Source organism: Cyprinodon variegatus, unplaced genomic scaffold (assembly GCF_000732505.1).
Source record: "Cyprinodon variegatus isolate N-32 unplaced genomic scaffold, C_variegatus-1.0 Scaffold552, whole genome shotgun sequence".
NCBI lineage: Eukaryota > Metazoa > Chordata > Actinopteri > Cyprinodontiformes > Cyprinodontidae > Cyprinodon > Cyprinodon variegatus.
The window spans coordinates 42,754-60,913 of NW_015151005.1; the positions used below are offsets into that span (position 1 = coordinate 42,754).

At 36.1% G+C, this 18,160-nt stretch overlaps 1 protein-coding gene across 1 annotated transcript in view; it reads left to right on the forward strand.

Annotated features, from left to right (window-relative positions):
- Positions 1 to 18,160, forward strand: part of LOC107095492 (plexin-A4) — a 121,742-nt gene that overhangs the window by 10,209 nt on the left and 93,373 nt on the right. The window contains exon 3 of the mRNA XM_015391615.1: positions 12,146 to 12,246. Coding sequence (XP_015247101.1) covers positions 12,146 to 12,246 — 101 coding nt within the window. The remainder of the gene's footprint in view (positions 1 to 12,145; positions 12,247 to 18,160) is intronic.

The following is an 18,160-nucleotide window of genomic DNA, read 5'->3' on the forward strand; positions in this document are numbered from 1 at the left end:
TATTCACATCACATTCTCCCACTGATTCACATATATATTTACTGGTTTAATAAACTGAATGTGTTGAAGGTTTTTTTTAGACTTACAGTAATTACTTTGATTAAATGTGCATAATCATGTTAAAACCAAATACTATTGGATCATTTTAGAATTATATATCCTTTTTGGGCCTAAAGGAATAAATAAATAAAATAAATAAATATAAAAACCTTCTTTCCGCTAAGTGCAATATTGATGAGACCTGAACTTAATCAGATCGTGAGTAGTCTTCTGGATCCTGGCAGTTGTGATTGTTTATTTTAATCATTCTATATGTACTTTTTTTGTATTTGGACTGGAACGTTTAAATAGCAATACTGTCACTAGTATCAAGATTAGTAAGGATGCATACTCTGATGTCAATTAACAATCGCGCACAACAGTTGCATGTTTCCACAGCTTTAGCTTGCGCCTCATGGAACATTGTGCAAACTGCATTCTGTCATTGAAAAGTGAATCAAATATATCCTTGTTGGAATTAAATGTTTTTCTGCACTTTTCAAACATTTTGGAGTTTTGTTCACACTATTTTATCAACTCTATTGGGAGTTCTGCACTTGCTTACCTTCTTTCCTTAAGGTGGTCTACCAACTATGAGGACATGTAATGCTGTCAGGTCACATGATGTTATGATAAATGTACAGAAAAGGTATTATTTACAAAATGACTGAAAACAATTTAAAAAATACTAAAATAAACAACAAACAATAGTAGGACATGGTAATAAAAAAATAAAATAAAAACTTGATTTGCTACCAGGTTCAGCTACTGTGTCAAATACATATGAAAAGTCTCATAACCAGACTGTGCTCCTTTAAGTTTATACAAATTTAGTCCAGCAATTTATGATAACTCGTTTTGATTGATATTTGAATTAATCAGGGTAAGTTGCCATTTAGGATTTATGTGGTATTGTATTTTACCACCTGTTATTTTCTATTAAGTACAGTTGAGTTTCTAAATGTCTATTATCACTGCCAGCACTAAGCGTTAAAAAACATGCAAAAATGCAGCTACTACTTATGTCCAAGATTTAATGACATGGAAATGTTTTATCTTGTGGCCAAAATGTTGAACATCCATTGGAAAGTTTATTAAAAGATTTTTGCACCTTTTCAAGGTTTTAGAGACCTGCTGTTTTTAGAATCAGAATAATCAGAATTGCTTTATTTCTCACTGAGCCTGGAGAAGCACTGCAGTAGAGTGAAATCGAGCTTTGGTACGGCCCATCTGTCTGTGGCTCTGCTTTAAACATGCAATTATTCTTGAAAACTCAGAAATAATCTCTTTAGGCTGTGATATTGACATTTCATGCTATCAAATCACAAAAGAATAGATCCCTAGAAAGTCTTTGTTATTAATTTTCTTTCTGGCCAAGTCTATTATATTTCATTATCGATTTTAATTGATATTTGATAAGTGTTCAAGAATAAATGTCAGTCTGAATTGCCTTTGTTAGCTATCTGTTAACCTTAGTGACTGTCAATTTGAGAGAGCATGCGGATGGCGAGCCTAGCAAGCTCCAGCAACATCGAGTGAGGAACTGCTCGAATGATCATTATGCTGGTTTAGAATAACATCCAGGACACACATGCACACTCCCAATTCCCAGCAGTGGTGAATGCTATTAAAGAAGGCTGAGTTGGTCGATAACTAAAGGCCACCTGCTGTTTCTGGGGCCTGGGACCCAGACACTCACTGAGAGTGTGATTCTTGGAACGAGGGAAAAATACAGACAGAGGTCAGAAGAAGAGTGGCAAGGGTACCCAGAACAGGCAGCTGAAAACACAGTTAATCGATAAAGCTCTTCACATGCTGTTTTAGCCCTGAAATGCTCTCCTTCAGCTTGGTGATGATGGATCCTAGTGGGTGTTTGTCCTCTGCTGAACACAGAAAGTTAGTCACTTAGACAGTGATTTTGAAGGTCTTTCGGAAAAGAGATAATTTGATGGAAATGGAATAAAATTATTTAGTTAAAAGACTTGATTATTCAGATAATTCAAAAAATTATTAAATTTAGGTATTATGTTTGGTCATTCACATAATTTAATGAGGTTTTGTTTTTGCAAAGATGTGCATTGACCACGTTGATAGTCGACATTAAGTTTATGATACTGAAGTATCATTTAAGTTTAATGCAATTAAATTAATTCTGTATCCTTCCTGCTTTCATTGTAACAGATTCTTTGTCGGGTTGTATAGAGCCACATTCCTTCACAATATTGATCTATTAAAAAAATTGATTCCCATTATACCATCTACATTTTGTTCATCTTTTATTATTTCCAACTTGCCTGTTGATATTTTCTTTGTTAGGTTTATTTTTCTTCCAGACTTATTGAGTTGTTTCTTTTTTTTTTACTGCAACCTATTTTCTTAGAGAATTTGTCAAGATAATGGGAATCCAGCTTAATTTGTTTTCTTGCCTGGTATTTTTTATATTCCTTTTCTTTATCCTCATTCTGTAGCTAACCCTTTCTGACGACCCATTTTCATTTGTACCGTGTGCGTTCCCCCACTGCTCTTTAACAGAGCGATCTGTCATTGCTGCTTCCTCGTTAATCCAGTGATTGGTGGTCCTCTAATGAGATTTTTTTCCCCTGTCTCACCCCTCTGTACTATTCACACACATAAGCATGTTATATTTCTTTTTTTCGTTGGTTAAATAGATGTTAAGGCATAAAAATTCACCTATATGATAGAGAAGTCTGTGATTACCGATCTTAAGGTTGGTGTTTCAGTGGCGAGTGCAGGTCAGTCCCACTGTTCCTATGAGCAGCTACCCAAGCTCCCTACTGTGTTCAAGTGATGTTTATGCCGTTTCATGTGTCAACCTCCTTCTTGTAGAAGATTTGAGGTGTTTATCTGCTCAGAAAAAAAACAAAAGAAAGGTAATAATAACATACAAATTGCTCTGGTGCCTTTTTTTGTAGTTTTTCATCTTAATTCTCATGACTGGGTGCGGACACTGTTAATACATTGTTTATTTATTTTCACATTTATTTTCTTAATGTTGTATGATAACTGTATGAAATTGTTATTATTATTATAGACAAGAATAAAGGAAAATTATGCCCTTACATGTTTCTTTATAGAAAATAAGACAATTCCAAACCCGGCACAAGCATTTATACCTCACCCTCTAACCAAAGATTAAGGTTATTTTATATACCAAACCAGAGATGGCCAGAACAATTTCTCCAAATCTGGTATCCTTGGTGTTATACAGATTTATGCTCCAAACAGTTTATGTATTCCATATTTTGTAAAGTTTTGCAAATGCCAGATAATGATTAATCTGTTTGATTCAGAAATGCTGATTCAGAACAACATCTAACAGATGCAGGCCACGTCATCAGTAAAACTGTGGTTCCCCATGTCTGTGTTATGCTAAAAAAAATTATCCATAATTTAATATGTAAATCAACTGTAAAACTATAAGAAGTGTGGCATGCACTTTTCTTTAGCCCAGGTAGTGGCTATTATGCAGTGGGGTATCATTTCTTAAGCTGGGACAGTTAGGAGGATAAGAACTTCAGTGCAATAGTTTAGATCATATTAATTTGTTAAAATAGCTTTGTCAAAGTCTAGAAGTAAATCCAAATAAAAATATGCAATAGAATTTGGTAACAGTGCCTCAAAGATGCACATTAACGAGTAACCAAAATAAAAACAAAAGCAATCTTTTAAATGAAATAAACCCTCAACAAGCGTCTGTTCAATAATGCTTTTTATTTAACTAGTTTTGATTCATTTTTAAGAACTCTATATTAGGGTCATTCCCAAAACCTCCTGCAGTAATAACTACAGAAAAATGTCTTTTTTTTTTTTTTTTTTTTTTTTTTAAAGGTTTTGGCTTTTATTTGGCAATAAATCAATTAATAAAATAACTTCAGTTCTGCACTCTTGTGATATCTTATAACTCAAATTTACTAATTAGGTACTGTACTTATATTTTTGCATGAAACCATAGATAAATTTGGGAATAATCTGTTTCAACTTGCATTATTTATTAAGTGAAAATTCTTTTGATAGTTAATCAACTTCATTTATTAGACATAAATTTAAAAAAAGCATTTGGGAGTCATTAAAGCTGCTTGTTGAGTCATAATCATTAAAACCAACCTTTAGTGTTTACAAAGCCGGGCTTTTGTCCTGTAACAACAGGCAGGTCCTATAAACTAATGTTCGTACCGGAGTTCACTGAGTCAAAGCTTTGATTTTATCAGACCTGTCCTTACGTCGCCTCAGTCATTTCTGTTGTCAATGGTAGGACTTTAGATTTGGCTATAAAAACTGTTTCCACTGTCACATTCAGGGTGCTAAAATATTTATATGCAGTGTAGCAAATACTGATCTGTAAGTGTGAATTATTGAAAATGTGTTCCGCGGCAGGGTGAGATCGTTCAAAGTCAAATCCTTTTTTCTCTATCCCTGAGGGAAATTCAACAAGCCAATTTGCGGAAATATCGCATCTTCACATCTCATCCAAAATGTTTACCAGGATCCTTTAATTTATCTCAGTAGAAATCTGTTTTGCCACATTCTTCTAATGCTAGACTCTGTGGCTGAGAGTTATAAAGATGCTAGGATTTGTATTACAATGTGCTGAGGATAAGCTGAAGTTGGGCAAAGCAGGTGCAACAAGCTGATAGATGGCAACTGTTTTAGCCTGACATCTCTTAAAGAAATCATAAGTGGTGCAAAATGAGCTTGATTATATAACTTCACCCTTTATTTCCTCAGTGATGTTTATTGCAGGTCAATTGATAAGGCGGATTGATTTAAATAGAAAATAATCAACGTATTATAAAAGCTTCTTTGTTGGTGGTTGGAGTTTAAGCTGTGCATCTAGTCTGCCTTTGTTTGTTTATGCCGTTTCTCACATCTGCTCTATTCAGGCTGGTCAAAACTATATATCCAGCATTGTTTTTGTATGCCTACTATAAATATTTGCAATCTTCTTGGTCTGACACTCACTGATGACAAAGAAATTATGAGAACCCCTTAAAACCACATTGCATTTATGTATGATGCATGCTGAGGTTGCAGAGTTAGGCACTTGAATATCAATCAGGTGGGAAAAATATAGCCTGATGTGTTTCAAATGATGATCTGTAACCTGCTTCTAGCTTGTTGAGCTGCATTTCTCTTCGGTTATGTGAGGCTTAGCATCTTCGGAAGAAAAAATGAGAGAAAATGATTGATTATTTCCAAGTCATTAATCTTACTCTGCCAAAGATGACAGTGCAATTGATGGCTCCGTCATTTAACCTCTGGAACGTCAAATGAAAACAATATTGCGGTAGCAGCCACTGGGCCGCACTGTTAACTGAATTTATGATATAACGATGTCAATTGGGTGTTAACTGATTGAGCGGTGCCTCAGCTATGACGAGGCATTGAGTGGTTGATGTGTCCCCTGCCTCATTTGGCTCCCACGTCAATCGTGATCCTTATCCAGGTGGAGAGAGGGTGCTGAAACATAGAGTGCAGCAAAAAACAAAAATCTGATTCACTAAAAGAAGTAAATTGATTCCATTTGTTTCTATCCTGAAAAACTAAGGATAAAAAGGCAAAAGAATAACAGATGACAGTGCCGTTGTGTATAAAAATTAATGGGAAGAGCTTGCATAACAAACCTTGTGGGACACTAAGTTAATAGAAAAAAAGATTTTAGTTTAATTGCAACCTAAAGAGTGTGGGGAGTGATGGACTAGTGGTTAGAGCAGTGTGCTTGTGCTCTGAGAAGTTGCAAGTACCCGGTTCGATCGCCACAGCCTGCACTTTGGGTCCCTGAGACAATGACTGTTATTTATAATATAACCTGATAAACATTTGTGACAATAAAATTCGGTCTCCATAGAGAAAGTGATCCTGTTCCCACCTTTGAGATTTGAAAAGTCCACATTTAACAACACAAAATGTTTTGAATATGCTTTATATAAAAAAATACAAGCAAAAACAACACACACAAACAAAAAACAGTAAGAGTTTAAAAAAAAAAAGAAAAAGACGACACAGAGGACCACAGGATTATGCAGTGTTAAAAGCCAAACAATAAAAGTGGGTCTTAAGATGAGACTTAAAACACCTCATGGTAAAGGCTGTTCCTATATGGATGGCCAAAGTATTCCAAAACCTAGGGCCAACTACAAAGGGAAAAAAAAAAAAAAAAGATTTCCAAGTCCAGCATTTTGCATGATGGAACAAAATAAGCTGCAATATTTTTGTGTTATACAATAAACCTTCCTGTTAACTGCAAAAGTCTCCTTGGAATTTTTCGAAACATGTCTACCAAGTAAGAATCGATGTCCTGCTGCACATCTAAACTTTTGCAAGGAAAAGAATGGTAAGAATAGTGCAGTTATTGAGGGATCCACAAAATCCTATATTTGCTTCCAATCTGTAAACAGCCATGTCTCCATAGACAATTCCGTTTAATTCCAATGCTATCTAACACCCTCTGTCTTCTTTTTGCGTTATTCAAAAGCTTTAGTAATACTGCAAAAAACTCAAATCAAGTGTTTTCCCTTGGTGACAATTTCCAAACAGAAGATTGTCAGACTTAAGATGACCTGATTACTAAGCCAGTCTCTTGCAGCAATACTTTAGTTTTCCTTTTTAACTACTATTTGTTGAACAAATCCGTGCTTCCTGGCCAACAGTGTGACTGGATTGCAGACATTGCGCTAAACTAATGAACAAATTCATGGCAGTGAAGGAGAAAAAGATGAAGTTAGCCGAAAGGGTGGGAAAAAAAAGATAAGAGGAGTTCAGTGTGCCCCACAGGCTGTAAATCAGGATTGGACTATCAATGTAATTTCCCCCTCTCTGTGCATGTGGAGGGTGTAGATTGGCTTCAGGTGGAATCTCTCTTTAATTACAAGTCAAGGGAGGCAGGAAAATAGCTGGATAAAGAGAGGACTAGAGATGAAGCAGAGGAATTAGTTGATAATAAAAAGTCTCTGCTGATTTAATAAATGATGAATCCTCAGTCTAGGAAGAGTTCAATGCTTTTGGCATTATGTAAGGAGAAGAGAGGTATAGCAGGTAAAAAACTAAGAAAAAACGCAGTTTAAATCACAAACAGAAATATATATTTTTTCGTATACGTTTCAAATGCCTTTCCATTTCCATTGCTTTAAATCTGCCATGGCACACACATACATGCACAATGTAAATCTAATTTGACACCATTGTGCTGCAACATCAAATGATCAAAAGTGTCTCCCATTTCTCTCCCCTCGCATTAAGGCATCAACTATCTCTGTGATCTCTACTTTTAAAAGCATGATTGTATTCAGCAGCATCCATCTCTACCTATTGTGAAAGGAGGGAAAGTGCTGGGTGTAATGGCTGTCATTTACTCACCTGAAACAGGAGGGAATTATAAATGCCATGCAACCCAATCCTTTGTATTTATCCCCGCTGATATGATGGCACAGTCACAGGGAAGAGACAGTGAGCTGTAATGGTCAACTCACTGGTTAAGCCCACGAAGAAGATAGCGTAAAATGAATGTGATATCGAGATGAGAGGGACAAGGGGTGCATTGGGTCGTTTAGCCACCAAATCCCTCAATTTTGTGATAAAAGTGGAGACAAAAGTGTTGCCCGCTAAAGTGTGAGCTTGTGTGTATTAGATAGAGAAGGAGAGCTCTGGAGAGATGATGAATGCGTGATGTTTCACACCTCAGAGAATCTGAGTGACAGAGACGGGCAGACTGAAACAGAGGGAGAATGAATGATATCAGGATCTGTGCTCTGGAACAGAGGGCTCCTATTGGCAGCCATCGCTTCTGCCAGGCTTTGAATATGGTGTGTGTTTGCTTGTGTGTTTTATCTGTAAACAGAACCATCTCCCTGATGTAGGCATCTATGGGTTTCCATAGCTCTGAATATCTTTCATATTCTACACTGAGTTTTATTTGTATTTTTTTTTTTTTATCCCAGTGAATTTTGTGTCTGGTTCAGTGTCTATAATGATGTTTTTGCATGCCCTGTTTTTGTTTTGTTTTTTCTGTTCCTTTTAGATATATTCAGATCATTTAAACTGTTTAAATTATTAAACGTTATTGAAAAATTGTAGTGAAGGAAAAAAACATTTGGAATCATGATTTTCTTCATTAATCATGTTATGATTATTATTGAGCAGATATTTTAGCTTGGTTTCACTAGCAGGATGTAGGCGAACTCATTTTGGAACCTGGCACCCTCCAACTTAAAGTCAAAACAGAAAATAGGTTAAAATATCTTAATAAATAACTCAAAACCAGTTCCAAAAAAAGTAATTGTCATATTTTGCTTTATAGAGGGTTACAAAGCCACTTGTTAACTCTGGGACTCCTGCTCTGAACCCATTATCCATAAATGAAAAAATAAAAAATAAATAAAAGGACTAGCTAGTCTACCAAAGTTAAATTAACGGTACATTCAAGACGTCATAAAAATCCTAGAACATCCACAAAACTGATCCACTTCCGTTGGTTAAGTCTCTCTTGTAAAATTGAGAAAATAAATTAAAAAGGAGAAAGTGTTGCATTCAGGTTGTTTTTCAAGGCCAAAACCACTGCAGACCAAAACAAGCTTTTCATTATATGTCAAAAACCCGAAGTCATTGAAACAAATTTTGTGTGGGCTAATGAGAAAGAAGCAAAATTCTTGGAAGCTGTATCTCTCCTCACATTTGGCAAAAACTAAATATAACAATCATCATTATACCAACATTCAAACATTGTGATGATTGTGTGATGGTCTGGAGCTGCTATCAGGCTTCAGGACTACTGGGTCCTGCTGTAGCTTACAAAACCATAAACTGACCATAGAAAAAACCTGAAGGATATTATCGTCCCATTAGGCACAGTAAGCTCATGCACCTTTGGCGTGTTCAGTTGGATTTTGACCCCAAGCACAGTTGCAGCTGGGTAGTTAAAATAAATAAAATGGATTCTAGAATGGCTGAGTGAAAGTTCTGGCCTCAGTTTAACAGAGAGACATTATAGGGATGTCCTGATCAAATATTAGTATTGGATAGTGATCCGATATTATTCAAAAGATTAATATCCGATTTTATTGGCCAACATCTAAAATCTCCAATATTTTCTTGCTGATAGAAACACTTTGCTTCTGTTAAGTTTCTGTAACTTATTGGTTAATTTTATGAGCCGGTTGTTATCATGCCCTTTGTTGCAAACTTTTGCTCCCTGTTTTACTGATATTATTTGATTAAGCCTTTTCTAACATTATACAGTATAAAATAAGTATAAAAGCCAGTGTGATTTGTGCTAATATCTTATTGGGCCAATATCAGTATCTGCCAATTCTCAAAGCTGCTATACTGTATCTGTATCGTATGGAAATGAAAAAGTTGTATCGGGTCATTCCTACTTTTTCGGGTGCTTTCACTGATTGCTGCGGCACCGTCTTAAATATCAAAATAATACTAAGATGAGTAGGTCTAAATTTTTCCACATTGATGCTAAGATACTTGTTGTATGGCAGTACTTTCCCCAAGGGGTAAAAGTTGTATTGTCTCTGGCCTTAAATACTTCTCTCAGGCAGATAGTTTCACTCCGCACATTATGAAGCAAATGTTGCAGCGTTATTTGCTGCAGTTTTATCTCAGTTTTTGTCACATGATGATGAACTTTTCACACAAGGATAGAGAGATGAAAGAACATTTTTCTTTTATCCAGTCTGATGAAAAGGCTTTGCTACCTTATATCATCCATAGGCTATCACAGTGGCCTTTCTCTACAGTCACCCAGAGGATTCTCTTGCAGTGAAGTGAGGCAGTTCTAAATGTTCAGAGGAAGATCGGGGCTCAGGAAAGGGAAAGGTGGTGTGAAGAGAGGAAATCCCTTTTATAAGACACATTGCTCTGTATAGATCAGTGTAGAGTTTGATCATGTGTCCAAAACATTGCTCTTCTATCTCCCTGCTTCCATCTCAAACTCATTCCCTTTATCTAACTGATGCAAATATGGTTCTACACAGTAGGGAGGGCAGAACATGCTTGCTTTTTTTTTTCCAAAGCACAAACACGCTTTTCACACTGATAAACCAGTATTGTCTGTAATCTGTAATAGCATGCACAATTCCTCTTGACTTTGACAGGTTGATGCATATCATTTTAAATTCATTCAGCTATGTGTGGATCTGCAGAATACGTATGTAAATATATTATTGTATGCTATTTATAGTAGATGCTGAGACACCATGATAAATACACAACAGTTGCAGGCCAGGAGAGGGATTAATGCAGTGCACTGTTTTTACCTACATAATGTTTATGTATCATAGTTGGTTGAGGTTTGTGATATTTGTCATGCACCTGTTTGTAATGTGATATAAATTTCCTTGTAAGGTAGATACAGAGGAATCAATGTTATTTAGAAAGAAACTGAGGAATGAATGAGTCCGCAATATGCATCCCTGTTATAAAAGATACAGGTAGAGTTCTTACAGATGTGAACACATCTATTAGCTTGGCCTGTCAGACTGGTTTACTGTTCCCTTTAGAAATTTTGGAATCATAATACAAGATATATTAGTACTTATTCTTATGCTTATTATACTGTAATGTAAATTGGTAGCCTGGCCAGCTGGACTGGTTTATAAGTCAGTCTGGTAAGGCTATTGACTCTAGTCAAAAACAGACTGGACCAAAAATAATGTAGGAGGTAGATCCATTGTGCGAAAAAAAAATTTGTGCATCTGTCAAGAGTACAGCTGCAATGATTTGAAGTTTTAATGATGACCTTTGTTATGTCTTAGAAGAGCTGCTCACATCTTTGATATTTCAACTGGCTATCGTAAAAGCGTTTCCTTCTAAAAAAAAAAAAAAGAAATTGTTTTTCCACTGAATGTTAGTCATGCCTTTAAAATGGGCCTCTTACCTTCTCCTTTCCAGAATGATATGCTGTGTACACTTTAAAAGTCAGTCTCGCTGGCAAGGCAGTGGCACCCTGTAATTCACACTGTAATTATAGAAATTCTAGACAGAAGAGAAGATAAACTATTTTAACTTTTTTTAAATATCAGCATGTATGGCTCTCGTGTACATGCTGGTGATGTCACGTCTTTCCTGGCTCTCAGGGAGCACCATGAGTGACAGCGGTCATCCACCAATGATAACTCTTTAATCAGAAGTGCCAGTAACTTGCTGTTGCCATGGTAATGAGAGAAGGGAAAGCTGAGATCCACCTCACTTTTGCCCCTTGTGCCGGACCACTTAAGGCCCCTGCCAATCAGTGCCAGTCAGTGCCAGTTTGAATTGGCAGTCCCATATATCATCATAGATGGACTGCTAATCCCTGGTGACCCAGTTCATCCATGTGGAGAAGCTGGATTGGAAAAAGCTGAGAAATGCAATGCATTAATGATTCTATACAAACATGTTTTGATACAAGATGATGTACATGTCTTTTTGGAAAGTATTTTTCTTTTTAGGAGGGTTTGTGGTGATTTTACACTCCTGATGGCCATCTTAAAACTAAGACAACTAAGAAAGACCTCAGAAATATTTAGATTTTCATCTATTGGATCTTATTCAGGTTAAAAGTATAGCTTCAATGCAAAAACAAATCACGGAATGAGACCGCATGATACAAATAACAAATTATTCATAAGGTTATTCAAATACATATTGGCTCTTCATTATATGATCAAAGGTTTAAGATCATAGCTGAAATAGAATTTGATAAAATACTACCATGGTCTGGAAAAGCTTTGGTTGTAAGCCTCTCTTTCTATCAGTTGTCTATGGTATTTAACTTTCCTTAACTTGTCAGTGTTTCTTTAAGAGATTTTGTCTTAAAGGTCTATAAATGTTGTATGTAGAACATAACTTTCAAAAGCATGGATCACACCCACCAACAGGGAGTAGAAAGTGTCCCCTCCCTTTGGTTTAAAAACATACAGCATACAAAAATCCTGTTTAGGTGATGGTGGAAAAGACTAAAGTTAATGAATAATCTTGCAAAGTGAAAGGGATGCATTGCAATGAGTTTCACATATCAGGCTTTTTGACATTGTGCTGCCCTGAAAACAAACAGCTTTCTTTAGATGTACCTTGAATTTAACCCTATGGTTTTTCTCCACAGCTCTCGAGAGTGCCAGTGGAAGCCTGTGGACAGTACTCCACCTGCAGTGAATGTCTTGGATCGGGTGATCCTCACTGCGGCTGGTGTGTTTTACACAATATGTAAGTACCTTTCAGCATGTCTTCACCCTTGCTGGATCTAAATATTTTATTTTATCAATGTCTTACAATTTGTAAATTACTCCAGCAGCACTGCATGTTAACATTTTTAGCAATCTTGTGTTTGGGATTTATTTGGGCACATGCCCAGAAATCCAGTCTTCCCTATCCTAGAGGATTTAGGACTGTCTTCTGCTGGTATAGGCCAAGTTTCAGATTGTCTTACTGGGTTAGGTCTTGTGCCAGATTCCCCCTTAGATCCATTACCCACCTAAACCACTGGCATTCTTTACCGGCCCTGAAACAGGAGCTCGGTGAGAGCACAGACACTGGTGGGCATTGCCAAAGTTCTGATGGGCTTCACTCCAACCTTAAAAGTGTGAGCTTTCTCTCATATTGGAAGCTGCTGGAGATCACAGGGATGATCCTATTAAGCATACGATACTCAATTGACCCTGCTAACCTGTTATCTTTGGCTCTACTTCTAATATTGTGAGTCTCTGTAATTTTCCCCTCAAAATGCATAAGGACGTACAGCAGGATGGGTCAAATTTCACAAACAATCCATCTCTTGACAATCCCCAGTCCTTCAAGATTGCAGAGGGAGATGGTGCTTGCAGGGGGCAGAGACATTCCCACTACCCTGTAAATTGAAAATTGGTTTCTTGTGTTGGCTCTGGCTCAAGGGTAGAGTGGCTGGGTGTGTGTGTGTGAGTGAGAAAGACACTGAGACTGGTACATTTAGCACCTTTATCCCTGCTACCACCAAGAGGACGTGATGAGGCCAAGGGAGCTATGCGAGTGTGAGAGGAACACAGAGAAACCCAGATATAAGGCAAGATGGACAAGGGAGAAGTGACTGAGGGATGGGAACTGCAGCAGATGAGTAGGAAGATGACAAATAAAGAGAGCAGGGAAGCAGAGTAGTCAAGAATAGATGGTAATAAATTCTTAGAAAGACAAGTAGAGAAATGATATCAGGATGATCATATATTCCAAGGCCAGAGAGGGAGAGTGTGTAAAAAGTGTTAGCTGACAGTGAGGATAAAGAATAAATAGAAGAAAGTCAAGCAAGGAAAAACAGAATATGAATAAATATGAGATCCCTGAGGTAGAAATGAACTATGATGGGTGATGGATGGATCATGGAGCTTAAAATTGAGGTTACAGGCAACAGCACACAAACATGTTCATGCGTGAATGACTAAATCATTAGTCCAGAGATTTCTGTTGACAAACTTTTTTTCAACAAACTGCTTTTTTCCAGCATTTTCCTTGAACTGTTTATCAGCTCTGTGGAATGTATGACAAATTCTATAAAATATGTGCAGTTATTTAAATTATAGCAGAGAGCAGTAGGTTTAAACCCCTGTGACCTGATTTTCTGTTGGCTCTCTACAGTACACTTGCTATTCAGACTATATTATTAGCAGAACTGAAGGCCATCGGTGAACTTGTATTTATTTGAAGGTAAAAGCAATTGCAATTTTTGAAATCCTTAGTTTGGGCCCAAGGAAGGTCACAGGCTGGACTTTCATGCTTAGCCTAACCAAGCTAGCATCCCTTGACTCTTTGTCTCCACAAAGGCGCATTCCTGCACACATTATGTGGTTTGAATGATCAAGTCAAGTCACTAAAAAGACCACTACTAAATTCAGTTGCAGAGTAAGAAAGTTTTATCATCACAAGGGTAACTGTGCCTCCCAAAAGGCATATAAAATGCTGTCAATTTGACCTTCTTCCAGCATGGTGACACAAGGATAATGCAAAATGCACAAACCACCGTAGTAAAGCTGATTGGCCTCTGGTTCAAAAGTCTTAGTTCTTCCTCCAGGAACTTTAAATCCCTATTCTTGTTCATTTTTAACATTTTCTCAGGGCAACTCAACCCTTCCCAGTCTCTTCAACCACTGCTGCAATTGTATGCCTCCATAACAAAGCTCAATTAGTTCACATATTTAACATAAAAATTTAATCCATTATTAGGAATGCAGTTTAAAACTCAAATGGAAGAAAGAATACATTATTCAAGTCAATTTAAGTGGATTTCTGTAAGCTGTTCACAAAGTGAAGATATTGGATATTTTCTTTTCTAATTATTATAATTTAAACATGCACAGTGTGGAATTACACACATTTTATATCATTGTTGACTCGAAAGTCATTAACAGACAACGAATCAATAATTATCAGGATCCATTAAACTCCCCAAGCTTTTCTTTTAATACTTTGTCAAAGACATAGGCTGTCAGGCTATGTGTAATTCAACAAATATGTATAGCTTTTCATAACTAAAATACATACAAAACATAACTTGTTTAGCCCTTTCCAAGAATAAAATCTAAATGTAGCTCAGAAACCCTATTTTTCTTGGTGAACATAAAATAATAGTAAAGCGAGTTACATATATATCAAGGGAAATTGTAATTTGATTTAAAGTTTTCAAAGTTAAACGGCATTGGATGGCAGCAGGAAAGCTGAGTTATGCTTATACCTGCTGGCTACATCACAGCCAAGAAAAGTCGTTGCCTCTTCCTAGGGAGAGCCTTTAGGTTTTAGTTTGCAGTTTTTCTTTTTGATAGATGCGTTGTATTTCCATGGCATATGTAAAAGAATAAAATACACAGAAGAATAAAAATCATAATTTTTACTACAGTAGTTCAGTTTATTCATGAGCCTCACTTATAGAGACAGATGTGAGTTGATTTTATAAAGACTTCTAGTAAATGACAGCAACTTGATGCTTGAAGCCTGAATGCACAATCTGCAGTGCTTTGGACAAAAGGTACAACAAATTACATTTAGTCAATTATAATTAAAGTGTTTTAGATGTTCAAATTGTCTTGTGGAAGGCTTTTATTGGCTTGTTCAAGGTTAAATATATTTGAACAGAGAATCAAAATCAGAGGCATAAACATCCATCTTTCAGAACATATCAGAAGAAAGACCAAAACACAAAGAAATCTCAGCCTGCCACCCACGCACACTTGATGCTGGAAGAAAAATGGTTGTGTGGAAGGACGGCAAGCCGTTCCACTTTAAAAGTGTTCCTCCAGATAGTTTGTTGTTCCAATCAACCTTGAAATCACCTCCCAGCTCCAAGGAAAAAACAGAATTGCATGCTCCCTCTCTCTCTCTGTTTTACTGTCTTCCTCTCTTATCCACACACACACTCGCTCTCCTCTCTCGCCATCAGTATTGCCTTTATTTACTCTATAGATCGGTGAGAAGAGCTGTTAGAGAGAACACCAGGGCAAGAGCAAGAAGGCAATCAATATTAAAGGAGAGAAAATCAACATCAGTGTGTGCCTGCTTCTTTGATAGCAGTCATACTGTCCTTGACAAACAATGATCATTTATTTTAAATTTGTCATCAATGTCACACATGTTTGACTCTGAACATGTTTGTGTTATTATTTCTTTTCTATCATCTCTAAATTGTCTGCGTTTTTGAGCCTTTAGTAAAATTGGCAACGTTTTTTAAGTCTTCTGTAGAAACCTGACCCCATCTGTGTAAAACCCAAGGTTCCCTGTAGGGCTAAACTGTCTAGGTCTGCTTATACTGTCACCTGCTGAGATGCACAGCTTATGCTAATATCTGTCCAGTTTAACATTGGCAAGGGAAGTTTGAACCACCTCAGTGCTTAGTTTTTATTTTGCCTTTTCCCTTCACCCTTAAACATGAACATTTACAGTCACATAATGTCAATCAGGAGAGAGTAAAAGGGGTTCTGACAGATGATTTGGTCTATTAAGAGATTGATTGTTTGCTTTTAAATATTATATGAATGTAAAATGGGGGAATATATATTTTCTTTCAATTCATGTTAAATATTACAATGAAATATGGAATATGAAAGATGTGCAAAGTTTGCCATTTCAAACTTCTGCACTGTATTTCAGGTTGGAAAATTGATAATTTCCCTCAGGACGTTTTGTACCAACCTTGAATCATTTCATACCAACCTAAAGAATGTTGCCTTCACAAAAAAAGATTTATATTGACTAAAATTTGATGATTAGAAGTCACTTGATGGTCTGAGGTTGATCAAGATTTATTTGTCTGATATTCTATAAGATTTAACATATATCCTGAGCAACATTACACTTTTTTAATATATGGGTTTCAAAAGTAAGAAAACAGATTTCGTGAGAATATTAGAGTATTTTCCTTAATTCATTAACTTGGTTAGATATAGAACATAAACAGGACACTGTTTACATTCTTTAATATAAGTTTATGGACCATTCCAGTGTTTTAGACTGCAAGATTAATCATCTCTAATTAAAGATATAAAATACCTTTACAAATAAAAGATAAAATTGATCACTCTGTGCTGCACGAATGTTCTTCAAAGTAAACTTTGAAGATTTTCTAATGCAGAAGAAAAAAAAAATCTTGACAACCATAACATAAAAGAAGCTCATAAATGCCATCATGTTGACTGACAACTTGATTGATTTTTTTTGCAGTGATTGCAAATGTAATACAAAACTTTGGATTTGTTTTGGATACTTTTTAACTAAGTAGGAATAGAATTCAGAGATTTTCTTTGTTTTGCATAATGCTTATTCTTTAGGGCACTATTTAAGGCAACTGATGTTAGTTGGTATTATAAGAGGGCTTTCACTTTTTGACCTAATCAAACTCTGACACCCAGTCAAAAGGGGAGGAAAATTACTTTTAAAATTTCTATTAGGCAAATCCAGACTTGCTCTTTCAAAGCTATCTGAATTTCAGCTTTTTCATCAGCACTGTGCTTTATTTTTCTCTATAAAGACCCAAACTTTTACACCGACTCATGTACATAAAATGCAGTCAAGTTATGGTCTTCTGTATGACAAATTGTTTTATTACACACCCAACCCAACAAAGCACTGGGGGTTCATATCTTACTGTTTTTGTTTACATCGCAAGAGTAAAATGGCATATTACTTTCAGATTTCCATCCACACTTCATTCACTCCAAGGCAGTGGCTCTCCTGCTGAGAACCAATATACCAGAGATCCTCCAACCATGTTTTGGATATGTAACCTCCCCTAATGTTTCTCTGTCAGCTCTGAGTTTGTAAGTTGTTAACTAGTATGTCAAGATGCCTGTTGTGCATGACAGCTAGACAGATTGGAGGCCATATTTGGTGGGGGATTTTTGTCAAAATGATTGTTAGTGCAGTTGTCATGCATTTAGAGAATATTGCACATTAATCCATGTGGTATGAGTATCGTTTTGTAAAAGGTTGTAGTCATTTTAAAATATCTTGACATTAACTAGTTTATATACCTTGATTTCAGCTGGTACGTAGCTGTGATAGCTTTTTTTATTACCTGGTCTTTGTATAATTTTCCCTTTCAAGATTCAAAATCTAAATCTGTACTTGTGTTAATTATACAATTGTGCACTTATTATCTTAAATCTGTTTTCATTTTTTTATAACTTTTAGTAGATTTTGTATTCTGAACTTTTTTTTTTCCTTAAAATGTGTATGCACTACTTAATACATTCCTGTTTTAAATTCTAATCAAAGGGAGGAGAGAGGAGGTTGTTGTCACATGTGGTGCTGGACACGGGCAAATGTTTTAATTGGTACAAATCAGTGGCCCTTAGCTTATCCCTGAAATTAAGTGAATTTCATCTTAGTTTATGGCTCTGTTGTTTCACTTTATATTATAAAAAGCTGAGTAAACTTATTTTTTTTTCAATGTTTATATGCATGTTAGATTTATTATTACACTTTTTGGAGTACCCATCTGTCTAATAAACATGCAGGTTGTGCTAACAAGAGCTTTATTTGTAGAGTACAATTATACTGGTCTCCATGGCCAAATTCAAGGTGTTGGTTGCAGTTGATTTTAGCATTTCAATATAATTAGCATAAGTTTTACATGGCACAGTAATGAGAATGATAGAAAATGGCT